Source organism: Tigriopus californicus, chromosome 5 (genome assembly GCF_007210705.1).
Source record: "Tigriopus californicus strain San Diego chromosome 5, Tcal_SD_v2.1, whole genome shotgun sequence".
Classification (NCBI taxonomy): domain Eukaryota; kingdom Metazoa; phylum Arthropoda; class Copepoda; order Harpacticoida; family Harpacticidae; genus Tigriopus; species Tigriopus californicus.
Window position 1 is genome coordinate 7,684,632 of NC_081444.1, and position 17,950 is coordinate 7,702,581.

Sequence of the window (17,950 nt, forward strand, 5' to 3'; positions counted from 1 at the left end):
GTACTTCGATCAAATGAAATGAATAAGTTGAATCTGGGAATACGGAGAAACTGTCAACGAATAGAATTCAATCAACGGACCTACTTTTCGTAACCAAAGCGCCGTTTTTTTTTTAAGTTTTTCATCTATTCTCTCTTTATTCGAAACGGGATTTTGCTGGAACATGAGAGTCTAAACCTCAAGGCATCCCTTGGGCTTCCACGAGATTCTAATCTGCGTCAATTCTTGTGACGTTTGAAACATGACTTTGGTGCTACAGGATTTTTTCCACTGGCAAACAAAAGATCTGATCAAAATCAGGCACGGAAAATCTCCTCGGATGTTTTTTAACTGCAACAACAGCCCGTGCAGTGAGAGAACCCTACTAATTTGAGTAGTGTTGTCATGGATTAAAAATAATTCGCTCTTTGGATGCGTTGTTGACACACCAGTGAAGTGGTTTACTTCAATTTAGAGGTTGACCAAGGATAGAATTACTTACCGTGTCAGCTAATAAAACATTCTAGGTGTTTCGCTGCATGCATGAATACAAACTGTAACGACTATGTACTTCAATTTGCAAGTGGATTAAAATTGCTTTCTTTTGAAAATGTGCAAGGCTTCATAAAAGTACGACAGAAAGCATTCATTCCCCCACGTCCCACTATCCTATTAGTTTTCAAGAGAGCTTTGTAAATATGTTTAAGCAAATTGTTGCAAGTTTTTCAAATCAGGGCTTGGATGAAATTGGATGGAGCTTTCAAATAAAACCACTGTAATGCCGGCACATCCCTCAACGGTTAGTATAGGAGCACACGTAGTGTAGTGGTTAGCTCAGTTTCGTAGGTGTAGAGAGGTTCACGATTTGTTTCTCGTCCTCGACCTTTCTCCCAAGGAAATTTGTAGCTGCTAACCACACCCACAGACGAAGAACCAACCTAATATGGACAAGATACTGCCTTTTGAAAACCCTTGGACCCACCAAAAGAAAGTTCTCTTCAGCATTAGGCAGTTACTTTGACATCCAAATGCCGGTTACAATACATATTTTTTGCCCTTAATCAGGTGTTAATCAGACTGAGAATTCTTTACTTGATTGTCTATTTAGAGTACTACTACTAAGCTATTTTCAACTCAAAATCATGTCAAGCAAACATGAATTTGTTTGAACCGAGTTACATCCACAGACAACCAGTATTTGAATTTCGTTTTGATCAGTCCTATTTTAAGGAAGGTTTTTTTGACAGAAAAGGCTTACCAACAGCCTTTTATAGAATCGACATTACTCGATCTGTACTCATTCCTTATATTTGTTTCTTATTAGGTCCTGTCTCTCCTTCAAAGTTCGTATTAAGGCAGTCATCGGCACTAAAATACATAATGAAATTGTGTTAGCCTACCCTTTCTGAGTTTCTTGAAATGGCTTCGTCTCATTACCAAGTTACGGGCAATTTAAATCAGAAGCACAAGAACGGACATCTTTGCTCAAACAACGCTTGCATGTTATGATTAGGGGTCGGAAAGATTACTTTTTAGGTTAGAATAAGTTTTCAACTACTGTGGTTATTTTTGAGCAAAAAGCTATTTTATGAATTTTAACCATAAGAGAACCTAAAACCGAGGATTTTCGGGGAAATTGAAGGGTTTTAGTCATGTTTAAGAATAAATAGAGGGTGGGTGTAAAATTATCGGGTCATTGTTTTTCCCCGCTCAAAGATTTGTTTGATATGAAACCTTAAGCTTTCATTAAGAGGAAGTGTCTAATGATCTAATTTTAACCTATAGGGGGGTGGTTACCAAAACAATGTTCTAAGATGCAAGTGAGAGCAGTCTTGATGTCAGTACCAAATCTAAGAGCCTGCTGAAGACCGACAAGAGGCCCAGGGAAGTTGATAAGCCTTTCGGTGTCTGTCCTCAAAACGTTGGTGAGAGGAGAACTTCATCCAAAAATAGCGAATCCCTTTACATCAAATCCAGACAGAGGGCAAAGATTTGGGATTGCACTGAGCCCAAAGAGCAAGAAGATCGAACAGTCAATTCACTCGTAAATACTGTACATTTGAGACAAACGGGGTTGAAATCGATTGATTTTCCAAGGAAAAGAACAAACTGGGGCTAGATCATAGGACACACGAGCTACGTCTCTTCATGAACATCAAGCCTTTGTGATAGTTCACGTTCCTCGTTTCGAAAGCTTACGTTGAAATAAATTCTGGCAACAGCATTTTGCGTAATATCAGCAATCAAGTAAAAATCCCCATGTACGTATGTTTACCTTAGAGACTTTAAATGCTTCATTGCCATGCCACATCCATCAACTTATCGCAAAGCCTTCCAAAAATAGATTCAAAAAATGTGCCATAATGATGTTCCTCTAAGAATAGTATGACAGTACAATTATTGGGGCGCTCTAAACCAAAACAACAAGAATTGACGTTAGCGGAAGCTCCATAAAATGAAATGTGCTAGCGGAGAAAACACGCAATTTTCCTCAAAACTTCCCTATCACAAATGTGTCTAATGAGCGAGCGAATTCCGGGCCCTATGATGACTGAAGGGGAGATTTTCAATCTACTAACAATAATATGCTTAGAGCAACCTTTGTTCTGCTTGTTCCTTGGGGCCCTTTTCCCTGGCAATATTTGAAAACCATCTGAAATGGAACCGTTTCATCGTAAAGGCTTCCCGCAAAACTATAAAAAAAACATTGATAGGTTTTGGTTGTCTGATTTGACGTGGAGTACTGCAAGTGGCGTTTTAGAAAACCATTGTCGACCAAGCGAAAGGCGAAAGCGAGCCAAAGGGTGTTAATCTTTTTTATGGGAAAGCTGTTCCTCAAATAGTGCGCTTTTTAGGTTCCTCCCAAGAGACTTGGTCGTAAATGCCAGAGATTGAAACAAGGGCAACCAGACTGAAACTTTTACCCCATCCAACTCAATAAAATATTACGATATAGGCTCGTGGATCAGTAAACTTTCCTTGGAGCACTCGCCTCCGGCAGTTGTCAAGTATTTGTAGGGAATACCTAAGTAAGTAAGTGAGTGAGCCAACTGCAAGCACTCTACGTACCAACATCACCCAACCCGCTAACACCATCAAGGTGCCCTCAAGCCACGACGACGATTCACTGGGTATTGAAGGCCATGATCTTGATGATATGTGGTGGTGATGCGTGAAATGATCCTTGTCGAAGTCTTGGCGAATCCAAGCCATGAAGGAACAGGGAACGAGCTGACTTGACTGTACGATGTAGTACCGTGGGCTTACTGAAGATACGTACGAGTGAGTGTACAGTACATGGGACAAGGAAGAGGATCAGGAGGAGGTGTCCTGTCAGAAGCAAATGACGATGAAGTAAACAAATACACGTCAGATCGGAAGCACAGTGATTGATCTCTGAACGGTTATCAGGTCTAAATTTTCAACGAGCTATTTACACTTACTAATTGCGAGACATTACCCGCACGTGGAAGGGTGGCGATCTGAAATGCAGATTTTAACACGAAGCGTTTGACGAGGCCAGCGGCAAGATAATGATAATAATTGGAAAGGAAAAGACAGCGTCAATGAATCGGGAACGTCGAGTTTCTCGTAAATGCTTAAAAAATGAAATTTGTAGGAGTACATCAAATCTAAAGTGTTTATTTAGCTCTCACGACGTTTCTATACCGTGTGCGTTGAAATGGTATGCCAATTAAGCCCGTGCTGGTCATGCAAATATTTAGGAAGGTCAATTGCCAATTATACCTAGTTTCAGTTAGCCGTTCATGTCAATAGACAGAGTGTTCAAACTCTTTTGCTGATAGATTCAACGAGTTGGAAGGCTACTTGTTCTGTTAATCAAGGATCATTTGAAACAGAGTGGATACGGTAGGCGAGTAATCGGTTGATCTGGTTATTTCTTTCGAAAAGCTCTTTCTTTGTGACATTTTTTGAGCGACAGCTGATTAATTGCTAAACGACATTGTTAAAGCCAACACAGCTCTGGTTGGAAGATTGGATAGTTTTGTTTGGATACTTTGCGGACTGAGCCGGCCATAATGCTAAACAGAAAATCAACGAAAGTTATCAAAACAAAAGGAGCAATTTCAAGATAATGCTTCATTAGTAGTGAGCCTTGAGACAATAGTTCCGAAAGCACCCATCTCTTTTCAAAGAGTCTGTAAGGCTCGACCAGATTATGAAAGTATGCGCTTAGATAAGATCCTTTGTTCGAAGACAAAACTTGTGAACGTTAAGGCAATCTCTAGTTTTAAGTGTGAAAAAGAGCACATTAACCAATTTCAGGGATAAAATGGAACTTTTGTTCCATTTTCGGTTCCCTTTTTTCATCAGATTATTCTATCGCTAAAAAGAGCTTTTGCTGAAGTTAGTGTCTACATTTTTTAGTTTCATATTTGAAAGTAGACCAAATGTGAAAATGTTGGATCTAAATAATTCTTAGGATCGGCTTTCTTCCTTTGTTTGCGTTTTGGCATTTCCTCAACGAGATATATAAGAGATATACAAAACTATTTCAAGCTAGTCACAAAATATAGGGGGGAAGTCGAACCCGAACATTTTGGACAAAGCTCTTAATATGAGAGTGTCGATTTGAAGAGCAAATTCCGCAGAAACCAATGACAAAACATGCCCACAATCTGATTTTGAGGGTGATATTGCGAGGTTGGTTACAAATTGAGGAGAAATGAAGACAAAGGTTGTGAAGGTGTTTTAGTTTTTTTGTTGGTTTTTTATCTTGTTATATCCTCAAAAACTGAACTACTTTTGAAGTGTCATGATTTCAGAAGAATGCCATGTCTTTTACTTTTTTTAAAGATATGTGTGAGGCCACCTAATAACTTAAGGCTTTAAACTGAGAGCAATATTCTACTTTATCCTAAGCCTTCAGAGGACAATCACAAAAGTAACATTTTTACTCAAATTTTATTATATATATGACAGTGTTGTGAACTGACGAGGCACGGATGAATAATTGCTTTCTTAGAGTAGACTTGATTAATATTGAAATTTATGTTCCCATTTTGGGAACGTCAGTCACTTTTGAAATAACGGTTAAGGTGCGATTAGCTGAAGGCTCCAATTTTCCTGTTCAATATTTTTTTTTTTTTTTTTTTTTTTTGCGGACTTCCTTACTGCTACCAGGATTGGAATCCCAGCAGTTCATATTGGTATGAATTCGTTATGTCTCAGCCAAATTGATTTCTCCTTCACGATGTATTCAAACAGTAAATTAGATTTTAGATCCTGTTTTTTATTCCAAATGCCCTGGAATTAATGTGAGCTTCCTGCTTTATGTGGATAAAGTAAGAGTTCAAATATGACCGACTCGTTTACTGGATGGATATAAGAAAACATATTTACTGAAGAGAACTCAATCATAGTTACTTCTAATTGTGTATCGGTGTCGAATAAGTATTGCCAAAATCCACCACCTTGTTTCACCTTCGAAAGAGACTTTCTCAAAGAAAGCGACTTGACAAGACGAGCTTTTCGAAGTGAGAAGGTGTGAAAAATGAATTTCGTTCCACGGACAAAGTAGCTCACTTCAACAGTTATTTGGCGAATTTCAAAAATTTTGAGACAGACGAGGCCCACAAGAACCGTCCTTGTATGACATGAAGCCAACAATTATCATCCCGATCTAAGCCAAGAAATGTGTCTTGTTGTGTGTGTATGTGTTCGTGTGGTGGTCCAAGTCCAAGTGTCCGAGGGGGAGAGAGATTCCTTCGCGTTTGTTTTCAACTTTTCCGATTGTTAGAGATGGTGGAAAAGATGGAGCAATGGATGCCTGTGGACCGATCCCGAACGTGTAGGGCACAAATCCTGCTGTCTCATGTGTTTTTGTGCTCCATTCTGGAGTATGGAGGAGATCAAGTGTAATGATGATAGGTTGCTTCGTTGGTTGGTGGCTCTCGTGGTCCAAAATCCCTGGGCCGAGGGGTCTAAAGAGGTCCAATATCGTCAATGGATTCATGATTGAGATCCCATCAGATCCATTTGCGGCAAGCTCTAACCCCATTTTTTGCCAAGAATGTTGTTCCACTTTGCCAAGGAACAACCATTTGGGCGAAAAACAGGCACCAAGGAGGCGGAAATGGGGAACACGGACGGAGCAGGCCGAAGCAAAACAAATTACGATCCAATGGCCTTTTCTTGAACTCGGGACCCAAAGATAAGGCGCAAAAGTTCTTCTCATTGGCTCACCCTTCTCACTCTTCGGGCTTCTCCGTTGGCTGCTTGATCGAGTTTTGCTTTTTTCCAATTTCAAAATACACCCGTCCCACCGTCCTCCACAGCTGTGTATGACCCTTAAATTGACCATGAAGACGTGATTGAAGAAGTCAATCCCCAAAATACGAGGTGATCCAATGAGAAGTGACTCAAATAACTCTAGAGCTCTTCTTTGGGTGGAATTTCAGCATTCTTCATTTTTTTCGGGCTCGATGGATCTCAAGGTCGTTCTCAAATAAAAGAAGCCGACAGATGTGTCCGATACCGTTCTTGTTTGCCTTTTTGTGCTTTTGTGCGATGGTCAATAAGATTCAAGACGCAGATTGAATGAGGAACCAAGGTTAAATCTGAGCCGCCCTCGGTTGAGCCCCGTTCTAAATATCGATATAGAATCGAGCATAGTCTTGGAAGAGTTGTATAAGTGTAGGGTATTTTGACAGCGTACACCTTGCTCTGCCTTTTTCCGATGCGAGAACCACAAATACGTGTCAGAAAGAAACCTAGATGTGGTGAGGGGAAAGCACAATAGAAGGTGAAAATGCGATCGCAAGTCAAAACAGTGCATATATATTGAATACATTTTATTTGCCAAGACATCGAGCGCAGGGCCACAAAAAAAGAAGCCAGCTCAGAAGGGCCTTGCTTGGGACAGGAATGGGACATTCATCGATAAGTGGTAGGACAACAACAACAACATGAGGAACTACGAAAACATCATGGGAATCTCCGAGAGAGATCAGGTTCGTGAAAACAAGCCTCACCAACCGAAAACCCCATCTCTCAAGTGCTTCAAAACCTTTTTGTCTTCTAGGAGCCGCAAGAAAAGGGGGGGTAAGGGGTTGGAATGGGATGCAGCATTTCAACGTCCTAAATGGATATGGGAATAAATGCCATACCAAACCTCACAACACTACTGGATTACTTGTTGATACCAATAGACCAATAATGAACAAGATCTAAATAAGCAAGAGCTGTCAGTATTGGAAGCCCCGAGGACGTGTGCATCCCTCTTATCGACCCCAATTGGCAGTCACATGTGTGGGTTTCGAGTGTCACCCACCGACTTCATGTGAGATTATTTCTGCTTTTCTAAGACTACTCTCACAAATATTCGAGGGAAGCAAATAAGGAACGAAGGAGAAATTGGACCAGATGAATGGCGTTGGTCTTTGGCATGCAAGTGGAAAGGGGGAGGACTAAGAAGACAGAAGGAGGAGGAGGAGGAGGAAATGCAAAACACTTCGTTCGGAGCAGCAGCCATTTCCACAATACCGTGGGCCGTCAATGCCAAATGGGACTCAAGACGACAACTTTTGAGCTTGGCTTGAAGATACGCTTAATTGTGAATTTATTTATATCAAAGTCAGCTAACCTTAAGAGGTTGGTGTTGTGTAATTTGAAAAGAAAGGCAATCCCGATTCAAAGAAATCTTGATTGGACAAGCTAATACGGCCGGTTCAATGTTCAATTATCATGTGTGAAAACAGTAAAGCCTGGCCTGGATCTAGTTAAGAGTAACAGATAGCAAGAGGCTTCATAAAGTAAATCATTGGGAAAATATCATTGATATTTTATTTTTCTATTCCTGTATTAAATGCATCGCTTTTGAAATGACAAAGTGAAAGCTATGCCTTTTCCCTCTCGATCAAGATGATGTGACAAACGTCGAACGAAAGGAGTGGGGAAAGTCGTATCACAATCTCCCTAAACTAAGCGATACAATGAGTATGGTTCCACTTAATCGTTCGGTATTGGGGTATTGGCCACACCGTTGTTAATATTTTAAGAACTACGTAAAATATGTTGGTTTATCCCTCGCGCATCAACTACTTATGCAATCACGACTACTACTCTAGAGGACGAGAGAAAAGGGAGAAACAGTAAAAAAAAAGAATATGGAACAATTCCAGCAAAACAGAATAGGGCCAACAAGGAGGTATCGTAGCATTAAAGCTGCTGTGGTTTGGGATGGGGTAAGATCTGTGCACAAATCATTTGCGGGACTCCCCTCTCGAAGTTTCGCAGTCTGTCCATTAAGGATCATAATCCCCATGACGAGTAGGGAAAGCGAGAGAACGAAGAAAACAAAAAAAAAAGCATTAGTGAATGAAATCTGCTTCAAATGTTTTGAATGACGAATGATGTTTATACATATAGTTCCAGGCTTTCTTTCGACTTGAACCTCGAATGAAATCATGACATTCTCCATCAAAATGGGACCTATGATTTTTTTCAAGATTTGATCACTTTCAGCATTCTTATAGTAAGCCCTTTTATGTCGATAGAGGTATATCCATAGAATCGTTGTGAGCTCTTTTGATTTCGTCGATCCCTAATTTGATGAAGTATCCGTTTACGTGAACCCAAAATACCAGGAGAGTGAAGCTGACCATTAGTGGAATGAATGCCAGAAGTGTCAAGATGGGAACAGGTGAGATGAAGAGGAACCAAATGATGAGCAAAGGTATACTGAAGCCAATGACAACGATGGCCAACATGTTGAATAACAACCATGGGAGAATCCACCACCTAAAACGAATAAACCTGATTTTAACAACATTTTATGAACTTTTAGATACCTTGATTTTATTTCTATCTCTTTTCAGGCAATTTTGTCGTATTTAGTGGTTTAAACAAATGCTCCAAAATAATTTTGCAAAATTTGTACAAATTCCCAAGCTTTGATAGGTTCAAGAACGGCTTAATTGTTCTTGTCATTGAGCAGAGCTAGAGGTAGCGAGCGCCCTCTAAATGGTCTACGTAGGTTCCGATAAACCAATATACAAACGAATGAATACCCTCAGAGCAACCAGACTTTATTCAGGCATCATTTCATGCGCAATTTATTGATTAAGCATTTTGACACAATAAATACATCACCAACTCTTTTAGAAGACTTCTCATATACTAAAAGGGTTAAATTTCGTGTAATTATAACATCTAAATGAGAATTAAGCAAGAAGTTTCATACTGTATGGTTGATAATGCCCAGGTTTTAGCAATCATTTCGCATCAAATTCTATTAGAAAACCCATAGTTTGCTAAGTCCTTCATTACTCCCATTCTTAGCTACATGTATATTTCGTATTTATTAAAATGATTCAGTGTTCTGCTTTTCTGATGAATTTGACACTTTGATCATAGAAAAAGAACCAGGGCATTAATCGTAAAAAAATCTCAAAAAAGGAAAGGATTACAATTGTAATTACTTTATCATAATTGTCAAAAAGAGTAATTCGTTACTCGCCAAAGTATGTAATGGGGTTATTCGTTAAAATTAGTACCAATATTTCAGGTTTTTTGCCTCATCAAGGCCATACTTTTCTCAGTTAATAATCTTATTTTTGTTCCAACCCGTCTCAAAATTTAAAGATTTCCTGCCAACATGTTATGCTAATGAGCATTAATAATGTTTATTTGCTTGGCATTAGTAATGGGTTGGGGGCCTCCGAAGTCTCTAGCTTTGAATCCAAAACCAGGATGAGACCTTATCCAAAAAGTCTTGAATCCAGCTTAAAACCAATCTTCTTACTAACAGCTTTGCCATTTTGAGTCCAATATTGAAAAGCAAAATCATTCAACGTGCCTTATGCATTTTTGAAATTTGAAACTTGAGAGGCGAAAGGCGTAATTAGAAAGTCATAATATATGACTATTTTTGTGTTTTTATGGTCGTTTCAATTAAAGCATTTTAAAATGTAATTTCATTACTACTGCCCTGAAAAGCACATACCTGTAAATACAGCATGTAAATGAATACTCGAAAGTGGATCTCTCTGATATATGTGATTAATTTTCTCCCTTTGCAAGTTTCCAAATCAATGTTTCTTTCCCATCAAATCAGTGCAAATTTGGAACAACCTTCTTTTTGGAGCAAAATATTTTCAAGCATTAATGGATTTTTAATATGATACGATTGAAATGCAATAGTCGCTTACATCAGGATTTTAACTACCGTCTTCAGTATCTTTCTTTCCACCCTAGGCCTATTTTCAATCCCCAACTCCAACTCAAATCCCTCTGCTGTCTTCATCCAATCGATTCTTTACCTTTTATTTCTCCCCCATAACCTTCATTAGTTCTCAAAGACTGAATAAACTTGACGTAACTTCGTTGTGAACCATATTGCAGACCTACTGACCTCAAAAGAATCCAAGCAGGCGAAGTCTGTTCAAGACAACAGTCTATAAATGTTTTGATGGCGTAGGGTATGCCATAGATATCTAGACACCTTTACGATGTCCATGGGTATGCTAGCGCGTTGCTTAGTATAAACAAAACTAATGCACTATGAAAAGGAGTGTTTCGTCGTAAGAAGAGCCATCTAACGGGTTCGTAACGAACACGGATACTATTCTAGATAAATGAAGATAGTGCAATTTAAATAGGCGCAACCTTAACTCTTAAAAAGAGTGAGATTTTGCTTTCAAGAAGGGTGCTTCTGATGATGTTACTCTTCCGACTATGGCGCATCAAATCAGGCCAATAGGGGATGTCAAGTAAAGGAAATTCAAAGAAAAATGTGGTCCGGCACCCTGATTTTGGGTATTTTGGGGAGAGAGAACTAAGACAAACATCACAGTCAACTCGCACCATTCGCCCATTGAATTTTCAATAATCGAGTGATTTTGAGTGAGTTGTGTCACAAAATCCTACTAAATGAGCATGTTTGGTGTTAACTAGTGAACACACTATCAAATTGGCTCAATACCACAATGCTAATTGTCTAGACAAGCATGTAAAATGGAAAAAATGTCAAAATCCAATGCATGCGCAGTGTGGTTTGGCTGGGCATGTTGTCTTTGATTTTACTCCATGGAATAACATCAGTTGTCCATGAACGCGTTTACTTGACTAGCCCTATGCCAGCATACTGGCAATGCTGGTTTACTCGACGCCCTCAAAGGATATGCCCTAAGAAAGAATTAAAAAAAGAGTAAGCATCACGACAACATCTATATCTAGGTTTAAACATGCTATACCTACAAGAAATCTGGCCACATGATCATAATTAGAGCTTTTAAAAAAGAGCCGATTGAATTTCAGCTGTAAAAAAGTCGATTGAATTTGGCAAAATAACAGCTACAGAAAGCTGGGAAAAATGGCAAAATAGGTGGAAAACTAGTCGATAAAATATGCGGAAAACAAGCACTAAGTGATTTATTTCAAGAGTTTGAGGTACAAGAAGCTAAATTACTAATTTCAAACCTCTGGACATTAAACAAACTGCAACGGGCCTAAAAGGTAACTAATTTAGAAATTGTTTTTATAAAACTTCTGAAATCGAAGGGTCAATCTGATCAACCAGAAGAAATTGTTAGCAAATTACTTAAAGTTATGAATGCCGAGGCTCATCTCTCAGATCCTAGCACCCAAATACAAAAAATGCTTTTGTGAAGCTTTCATTCAATATCATACATCAGAAAAGGAGAGCAAGACCTAGGTACCTGTGTAGTGCGTTTTGTTCGACCCATAATTGCAGATGAACGCCATGCAGCCTTGAGCTTTGTTGGGACATCTCCTCCCTAGCTTTCCCTGGTTTCAAGCGGTGATGTGTGTTTCGATCCGGAAGGTCAGGTTTTAAGCTTAAAGGACCTCGGTTAGGGCTTCTATCACAAGCTAAAGAGGGTACAATATCAAAATAAAAACTCATTAAATGAGTGGCGAAACGCGACCCTGCCGTTCTAGGTCTCGCAACCAGTGCTGCTCTAAAACAACTCGTTCCTGATCTTAGGTCTTCATTTGGCTACCCTTTTTCGTTGGAATGGGAGCGCTACCAGAGGTTCTTCAAGCTAAATAGCTGATTTTCCGGATCGAAACCCATCACTAGGTTCAAGCATTAGAACGTGAGCTCAATGTCTGCCAATTGTTGTTTTGTTTGCTCTTATTGCATTCAAGGGAGCGGGAAAGGTCCAACAAAAATATAAGAAATCCGAAAAATGAACAAAATATGTGAAAACGACCATAAAGCTGGAAAAAGGCGAAAAGACCCCAAAAAGTCGAATAGACCCTAAAAAGTTGGAAAAGACGTTAAAAAATCTATTCGACTTTTTTACAACTATAATCATAATGCTTTCTTTACCCAATTTCAACTGGATGTACACGTCCTAGGGAAGCATCCATTTTTGGGAATTATTGATTTTGGGTATTGGGTATTTGGGCTATTAGTACAGTAGCATCTGATCCAACAACGAATTTGATTCGTCGAATCTGGCAAGACCTTGATTATTTCAACTAGATGAATTTGTTGCCTTTCAATTGTTTGACTCAAATTGAAAAAAAAGAAAATACGTTTTGCAAATTTCAAAAGAAAATTTAAGCATGGTTTCAGAACAAATTACGCACATGCAGCTGGCAATCTGATAAATTTGACCTTTTCATGAAGACTTCGATAGACTGCATCTTCGAGGCTTCACTAATTTTGTTGAAGTCCTCCTTAATTATTGAACAAAGCGCACTTTTAAAAGGTCCAAAATAATCTTTAAAAGGATCATACTGAACCTTTCAAAGTGCGCTTTGTTCAATAATTAATGAGGACTTCAACAAAATTAGTGAAGCCTCTAAGATGCAGTTTGTCATGGTATGTCCCCTGGGGTGTGCCATATGCATACCTCTCACAAAAGAAAGCACACGAAGCGAAACAATCACTCATAAATATGTGGTTCAAGTTTCGCCTATTTCTGAGGAGGAGCTTTGAAAATATCAGTGAAACTATTGTTCTACGGTATGTCAAAGCCTACTGTGGCCATTGTTTTAACTTTAAACAACGACAGATATCTACAAACTTGTTGGCGTACCGTATTGGTAGATCATTCGCTTTCCACATTGCGAATCCTGGTTCAATCTTAGGACTTCCAAGTCCAAGCTTCTGTTGAGGGCCTTCTAAATATCGGAAACCTCTGGTGTTGGTGGCTTGATCGATTCGAGGATGGTGGTGATTATTTCGGAGGAGTTGGAAGCTTAAGCTGATTGACTTCTACTTAGTCAAGTATACTTAGTCAACCTAGAGCCACAGTAAATCCATTATGATACCATATTTCTATAGTGGCGCTATGTCAACTCACGAATCACTAATCAAAGGTGGACTTCAAACAACCTGGAGGATTTTAGAAACAGTATCCTGCATGTTGGCTTAAAATTCTCAACGATTGCCGAGAAGATAAAGAAAGTCTACATAATAGTTGTTATAACATGCCACAGAAAGCTTTGACATAAAGCAATAGTTTTAAAGATATTATCCTAGCTAGCTACTCAACAAATATTTATGAATGATGTATCTATCAACGTGTCAAGTCATATTGTTATGGTTTTCTTCATGAACAAGATGTATATTTTTCAATGACCGATTTTTAGGTCTGAAGTTTGCAGGCAAATAATTGAAACTCTGCATTTTATCTGTATAGTATTGTATTCAATTGTGTTGTCGCTTTGATAAAATTTGTGCAAGTAAATGTGACGATCCCAAAAATTAGTATCGAATTTTGTTGCATGATGTTAACGCTCTGGCGTATACGTATAGTCGCATAGAGTATATGCGATCTACCTTACCTCTTTTCTTTAAGGACCCCAATGAAGAGTAAAACGTTGGTGAGACTGGCCACAACGAAAACGAAGCTTAGTCCGACAATCTTATAAATCATGGGCGAGGCATTCTCTCCTCCCGATTGGATGCGAAAGGATCCATTATTCTCCAATGTCATCCACAATTCATATCCGAATGCAGCCATTTCGGGCAGTTGACAGAGTATGGCAATGACTCGAACCCCGCCTTCGATGGGGAAACAAAAGCAACATTGGTAGGTGGGACCGCACATGACCGATGACGACTGGGCTAAAAACTGACGAGAGAGAAAAAGAACTATCTTTCTACTCCCATTTCTGAAAGATCACCTGCCTACAGGAGACCAGCAGCCGCTGATAGAATCTAATATGGGTTATGATCTTGCGGCGAGAATGGACGAGTCATTTGTCTTGGAAGTAAGTACAAGACGCGACCCACAAAGAAGGAAAAAAAAACCAGGAACGATCGATAGACTTCTGAACACGGTGAATCACACATTGAACAGGTTTATTACATACACGAGACATAGGCAGCCTTTGTACAAGATTGCCTGGTGGTTCGGAGAGTTGTCACTGAGAGAGCGGCAACGAACTCACGAACTTTGGGCTCATTTTCTCGCCTTCATTGGATAAATGTTCGATCAATCACTGGACTCGGACGAAGTGCTATTCCCCTCGTCGCGTTGCTGTGTCCTTTTGGTTTTCATGGACTGTAAGGCCTTTTCGCGGAGCTTTCGTTCCAAATCCTCGGTGGCTTCTTCTTCTTCTTCGCCACTGGAGCTCTGAAAAAGGCGATAGCAAAGTTGTTAGTGGGCCAATGTTTGACGTTCGCGACAGCAAATTTGTCAAACTTTTTCATGTCCCGAGAGTAAATTGAGAGGAATACCGTCTCCTTTTTCCTCCTTGCAACTAACTCTCCCGAGCTGATGTATTGCAGTCTTAAGATTACCGGGCTCACCAATGGATTAACGGATAGATGGATAGCAAGGCTTCTTTAAGAACTTAAAATTGACCGACTGAAAGGGACGCAATAACATCGTATCATCGACCTATCGACCGATGATAGTACAATACTATATGAAACCCTATTGCATTTTGAGCAACTAAAACTACGCTAAGTGCAACTTTAAAAGAAATTTAAAGGACCTGATTGTCATACCTCATCTCCTCCACGACGCTTTTTGTGTTTCTTATGCTTCTTACTCTTCTTATGCTTCTTGTGTTTTTTCTCCTTCCTGCGTTTCTTCCTCTCTTCCTCTGAGCTCTCGGATTCGTCTTCGGAGTCATCTTCCCCTTCCGAAGAGGAAGAAGTGATTTCTTTCTTCTTGGATTTGCTCTTCTTACGTTTGGTTGGCTCACTCTCAGACTCCTTTCTGCGTTTGGATCGCTCGGCATCTCTTTCGTCAACTCTGGGCTGCGATTCTTTCCGCAGTTTTCCACTCTTGGACGATGCAAGTCTCGGATCTTCTGAGGGTGAGGGGGAACGGATCCGAATAATGCGTCGCTCTTCATTCGGTTCTGGATCTTGACGACTGGAGTCTTTCCTGCTCCGCCTCGAATCACCACGATCTGCATGCTCACGGCCAGACTCTTTCCGGGATCGCTTTTCGGGGGGTGGCTCATGATGATGTCGATCAGTGCTCCTCTTTCGAGGAGGAACCTCCTTCTCCGACTCAGACTCGGAGGAGGGCGATTCACTGCGGCGTTTGGATCCACCTTTATGTGAGGATGGAGCCTTGCTTCGGTCACTACGGCTCTTGGCTCGATCTCGATCGCTTTCAGAAGAATGCCGTGATCGGGTGGTGGTGGGTTTACTTTTTTGACGTCGATCGGACACTTCGTCGGATTTTCTTTTGTCTCTGCGATGAACGTCAGGAGACGATTCGCGACTTCTAACCTCAGAGGGATCGGGCTTCCGTTTCTTTTGGAACGAAGAATCCTGTCGCTTATGGGATGACCTCTTGGGGGAGTCCTCCTCAGACTCTGATGAGGAGGACGAGGTTTCACTTTCCGATTCATCGGTGGATTCACGTTTAGATTTACGTTGTCTTTCTTTTTCTTGCAACTCCCTACGGAGTTTTTCTTCACGCTCTTTGGCAAGCTCGCGTTCACGTCGCTCACGTTCCCGGATGCGGTCCCTTTCCTTTTGTCTTTCACGCTCTCTCTCTCGTTGACGATCTTCTTCTCGTCGTCGTTTCTCCCGTTCTTGATCTCGCCGTTCTCGATCTTTACGTTCTCGTTCCCGTCGTTCCCTTTCACGGTCGCGTTTTTCACGATCTCTGCGTTCACGTTCTCTCGATCTCGATCTTGGACGTCGATCCCGGGATCTAGACCGTTTACGATCCTTGGAACGTGATCGCTTGGACCGATCCCTGGACCGGCTGCGGCGACGTTTGGACCGACTGTCAGATCTACGATTTCGTCCCCGATCCGAATCGTCATCGGAGCTGCCGCCGTGGCGTCCACGGTATGAGCGTTTGGCTTGCACCGAATCAGTCTTCTTGGTGATGCCGGCACTTTCGTGGCTTTCGCTTCGCTCTCGATCTCGGGATGATCGCTTCTCAGTTTGATCCTCTACTTTACGACTCTCCTCAAGATCACCCGTACGCACTGACTTGCTATCTTCTCCCTCTTCGCCTGGAGGTTTGACATCAATGGTGGAGTCGGGTAGTACCACTCCGTCTCCGGTTGAACTTCCCGCAGAGGCGGCAACCGCCGGCGTCCCCTCCTTTTTGACCTCGGCCGTCTCTTCAGGTTTGATTTTGGCGGGCTCGGGGGATCGTCGCCGACGCGATCCACGGTCCCGAGAGCGTGATCGGCGTGATCGATCTCGGTCGCGTGATCGAGACCGACTTCGTCGACGACGGGATTCGCGATCTCGACTCTTGGATCGTCTTCGTCGACTGCTATCGCGATCCTCATTGGTACCACCTTCAGCTAATCGCCTCAGATTCTCTTGAAGCCTTTCATTATCGGTCTGAAAATCAGAATTAGGGGTTCATTTATTCATGTCTCAATCTCTCTCTCGTAGCTATGTATAAGCTTTGTTCCCCGTTCATACTCACGCCTCGTTTCTTCAACTCCTCTTTCTTCTGATCGAGGATCTGCTGAGGAATGCCGGAATCGCTCTTTTGAGCCGAATCCAACAGGGTCCAGAGTTCGCCCATGAAAATTCGCGCATTCTTGCCATTGAGGAACCCCGTCAGGTTAATTTGCATCTTCCTCGGGTCGACATCTTTGGCTTCCAATTGGTTGAAAATAAACTCGACCACAACATCGTCCTCAATGCCGAGTAACTCGGCCACCCGATCCGAGATCCACGGCTTCAAAACGTCCAGTTTGATCTTGGACCAATCCATCTTGGTGTTCAGCACCACCTCCTCGAACTTCATCTGCTTCATGAGCTTCTTCTCCTTGTCAGCAAAACGATTGTCTTGATCGGCCGAAGTTCCCTAGAAATCAAACCAGAGTCCAATTCAAAATTAGAAGAAAAAAAATTGGTTTTTTTGCTAAGTTAAGATTTATATGAGCGAAAACTCACTCGGAAATAGCCGGCGTCCGTCATGGTGAACGACGATTGATCGTCCTCGGGATCTGTTCCCAAGCCCTCGGGAGGTCACGGAGGATGACCTAGCCGTTGCGAATTCACCCGATCGATGGAAATCCCGTCCAATTTCCAAACAACTTGTGGGCTTTACTCCGGTCGGTCAGATTTCGATCGAAGCACACGATGCACCAGGGTGACGAGACAGTCTTTTCATGGGATTTGTGAGCAGGAATCGTTTCAAACTTGAAAGTATTATTCGGGCCGAACCATATGAGTGGGGATTAAAACGTATCTTTGGTAAAAGGGATACCTTCAGACAAAGGAAAAGGTAATGAGAGCGGCCATGAGATCCGACACTTTTCGATATTATTTAGGTTAAGCTCGCCTTTCTGGCCGCACTAAACCGGAATTTATGATAAACAAATGCTTCCCGGATAGAAGACGGTGAACTGGGTGAACTGCAGCTGCATTGGCTGAATCTGCCCTTACCGCCGAAAACAAATGCTCCGGCCTCCATCAGTGATTCTACATTACAAGCTGACATACATGTTCAGGTCAAACTTTTTCATTCTCTTGATTTAAATATGAGAGAATCTCATTAGGGGATCGTTGTAAAAAAGGGATTATGCC

The 17,950-nt window shown here is 41.2% G+C and overlaps 2 protein-coding genes across 4 annotated transcripts; both read right to left on the reverse strand.

The window, feature by feature from the left end:
- Nucleotides 1–8,336: 8,336 nt before the first annotated feature.
- Nucleotides 8,337–14,131, reverse strand: LOC131880539 (uncharacterized). 2 transcript variants are annotated; one of them, XR_009373276.1, is made up of 2 exons: nt 10,355–10,479; nt 8,337–8,742 (listed from the first exon to the last, which is right to left on the reverse strand). XR_009373276.1 is itself a non-coding variant. In XM_059227200.1 (2 exons), the coding sequence occupies exons 1-2, from the start codon at nt 14,025–14,027 to the stop codon at nt 8,487–8,489; spliced, it is 522 nt and encodes a 173-aa protein (XP_059083183.1). In that variant the 5' UTR covers nt 14,028–14,131; the 3' UTR covers nt 8,337–8,486. The 2 variants fall into 2 exon arrangements, 1 of the variants encoding a protein (XP_059083183.1); XM_059227200.1 differs by lacking the exon at nt 10,355–10,479 and adding an exon at nt 13,762–14,131.
- A 133-nt stretch (nt 14,132–14,264) lies between these two features.
- LOC131880529 (serine/arginine repetitive matrix protein 1-like) lies at nt 14,265–17,517 on the reverse strand. 2 transcript variants are annotated; one of them, XR_009373274.1, is made up of 5 exons: nt 17,315–17,517; nt 16,839–17,225; nt 14,933–16,750; nt 14,625–14,789; nt 14,437–14,555 (listed from the first exon to the last, which is right to left on the reverse strand). XR_009373274.1 is itself a non-coding variant. In XM_059227186.1 (4 exons), exons 1-4 carry the CDS (start codon nt 17,336–17,338, stop codon nt 14,415–14,417), a joined length of 2,370 nt encoding a protein of 789 aa, XP_059083169.1. In that variant the 5' UTR covers nt 17,339–17,517; the 3' UTR covers nt 14,265–14,414. The 2 variants fall into 2 exon arrangements, 1 of the variants encoding a protein (XP_059083169.1); XM_059227186.1 differs by lacking the exon at nt 14,625–14,789 and having other exon boundaries at nt 14,265–14,555.
- Between the last annotated feature and the right edge of the window lie 433 nt (nt 17,518–17,950).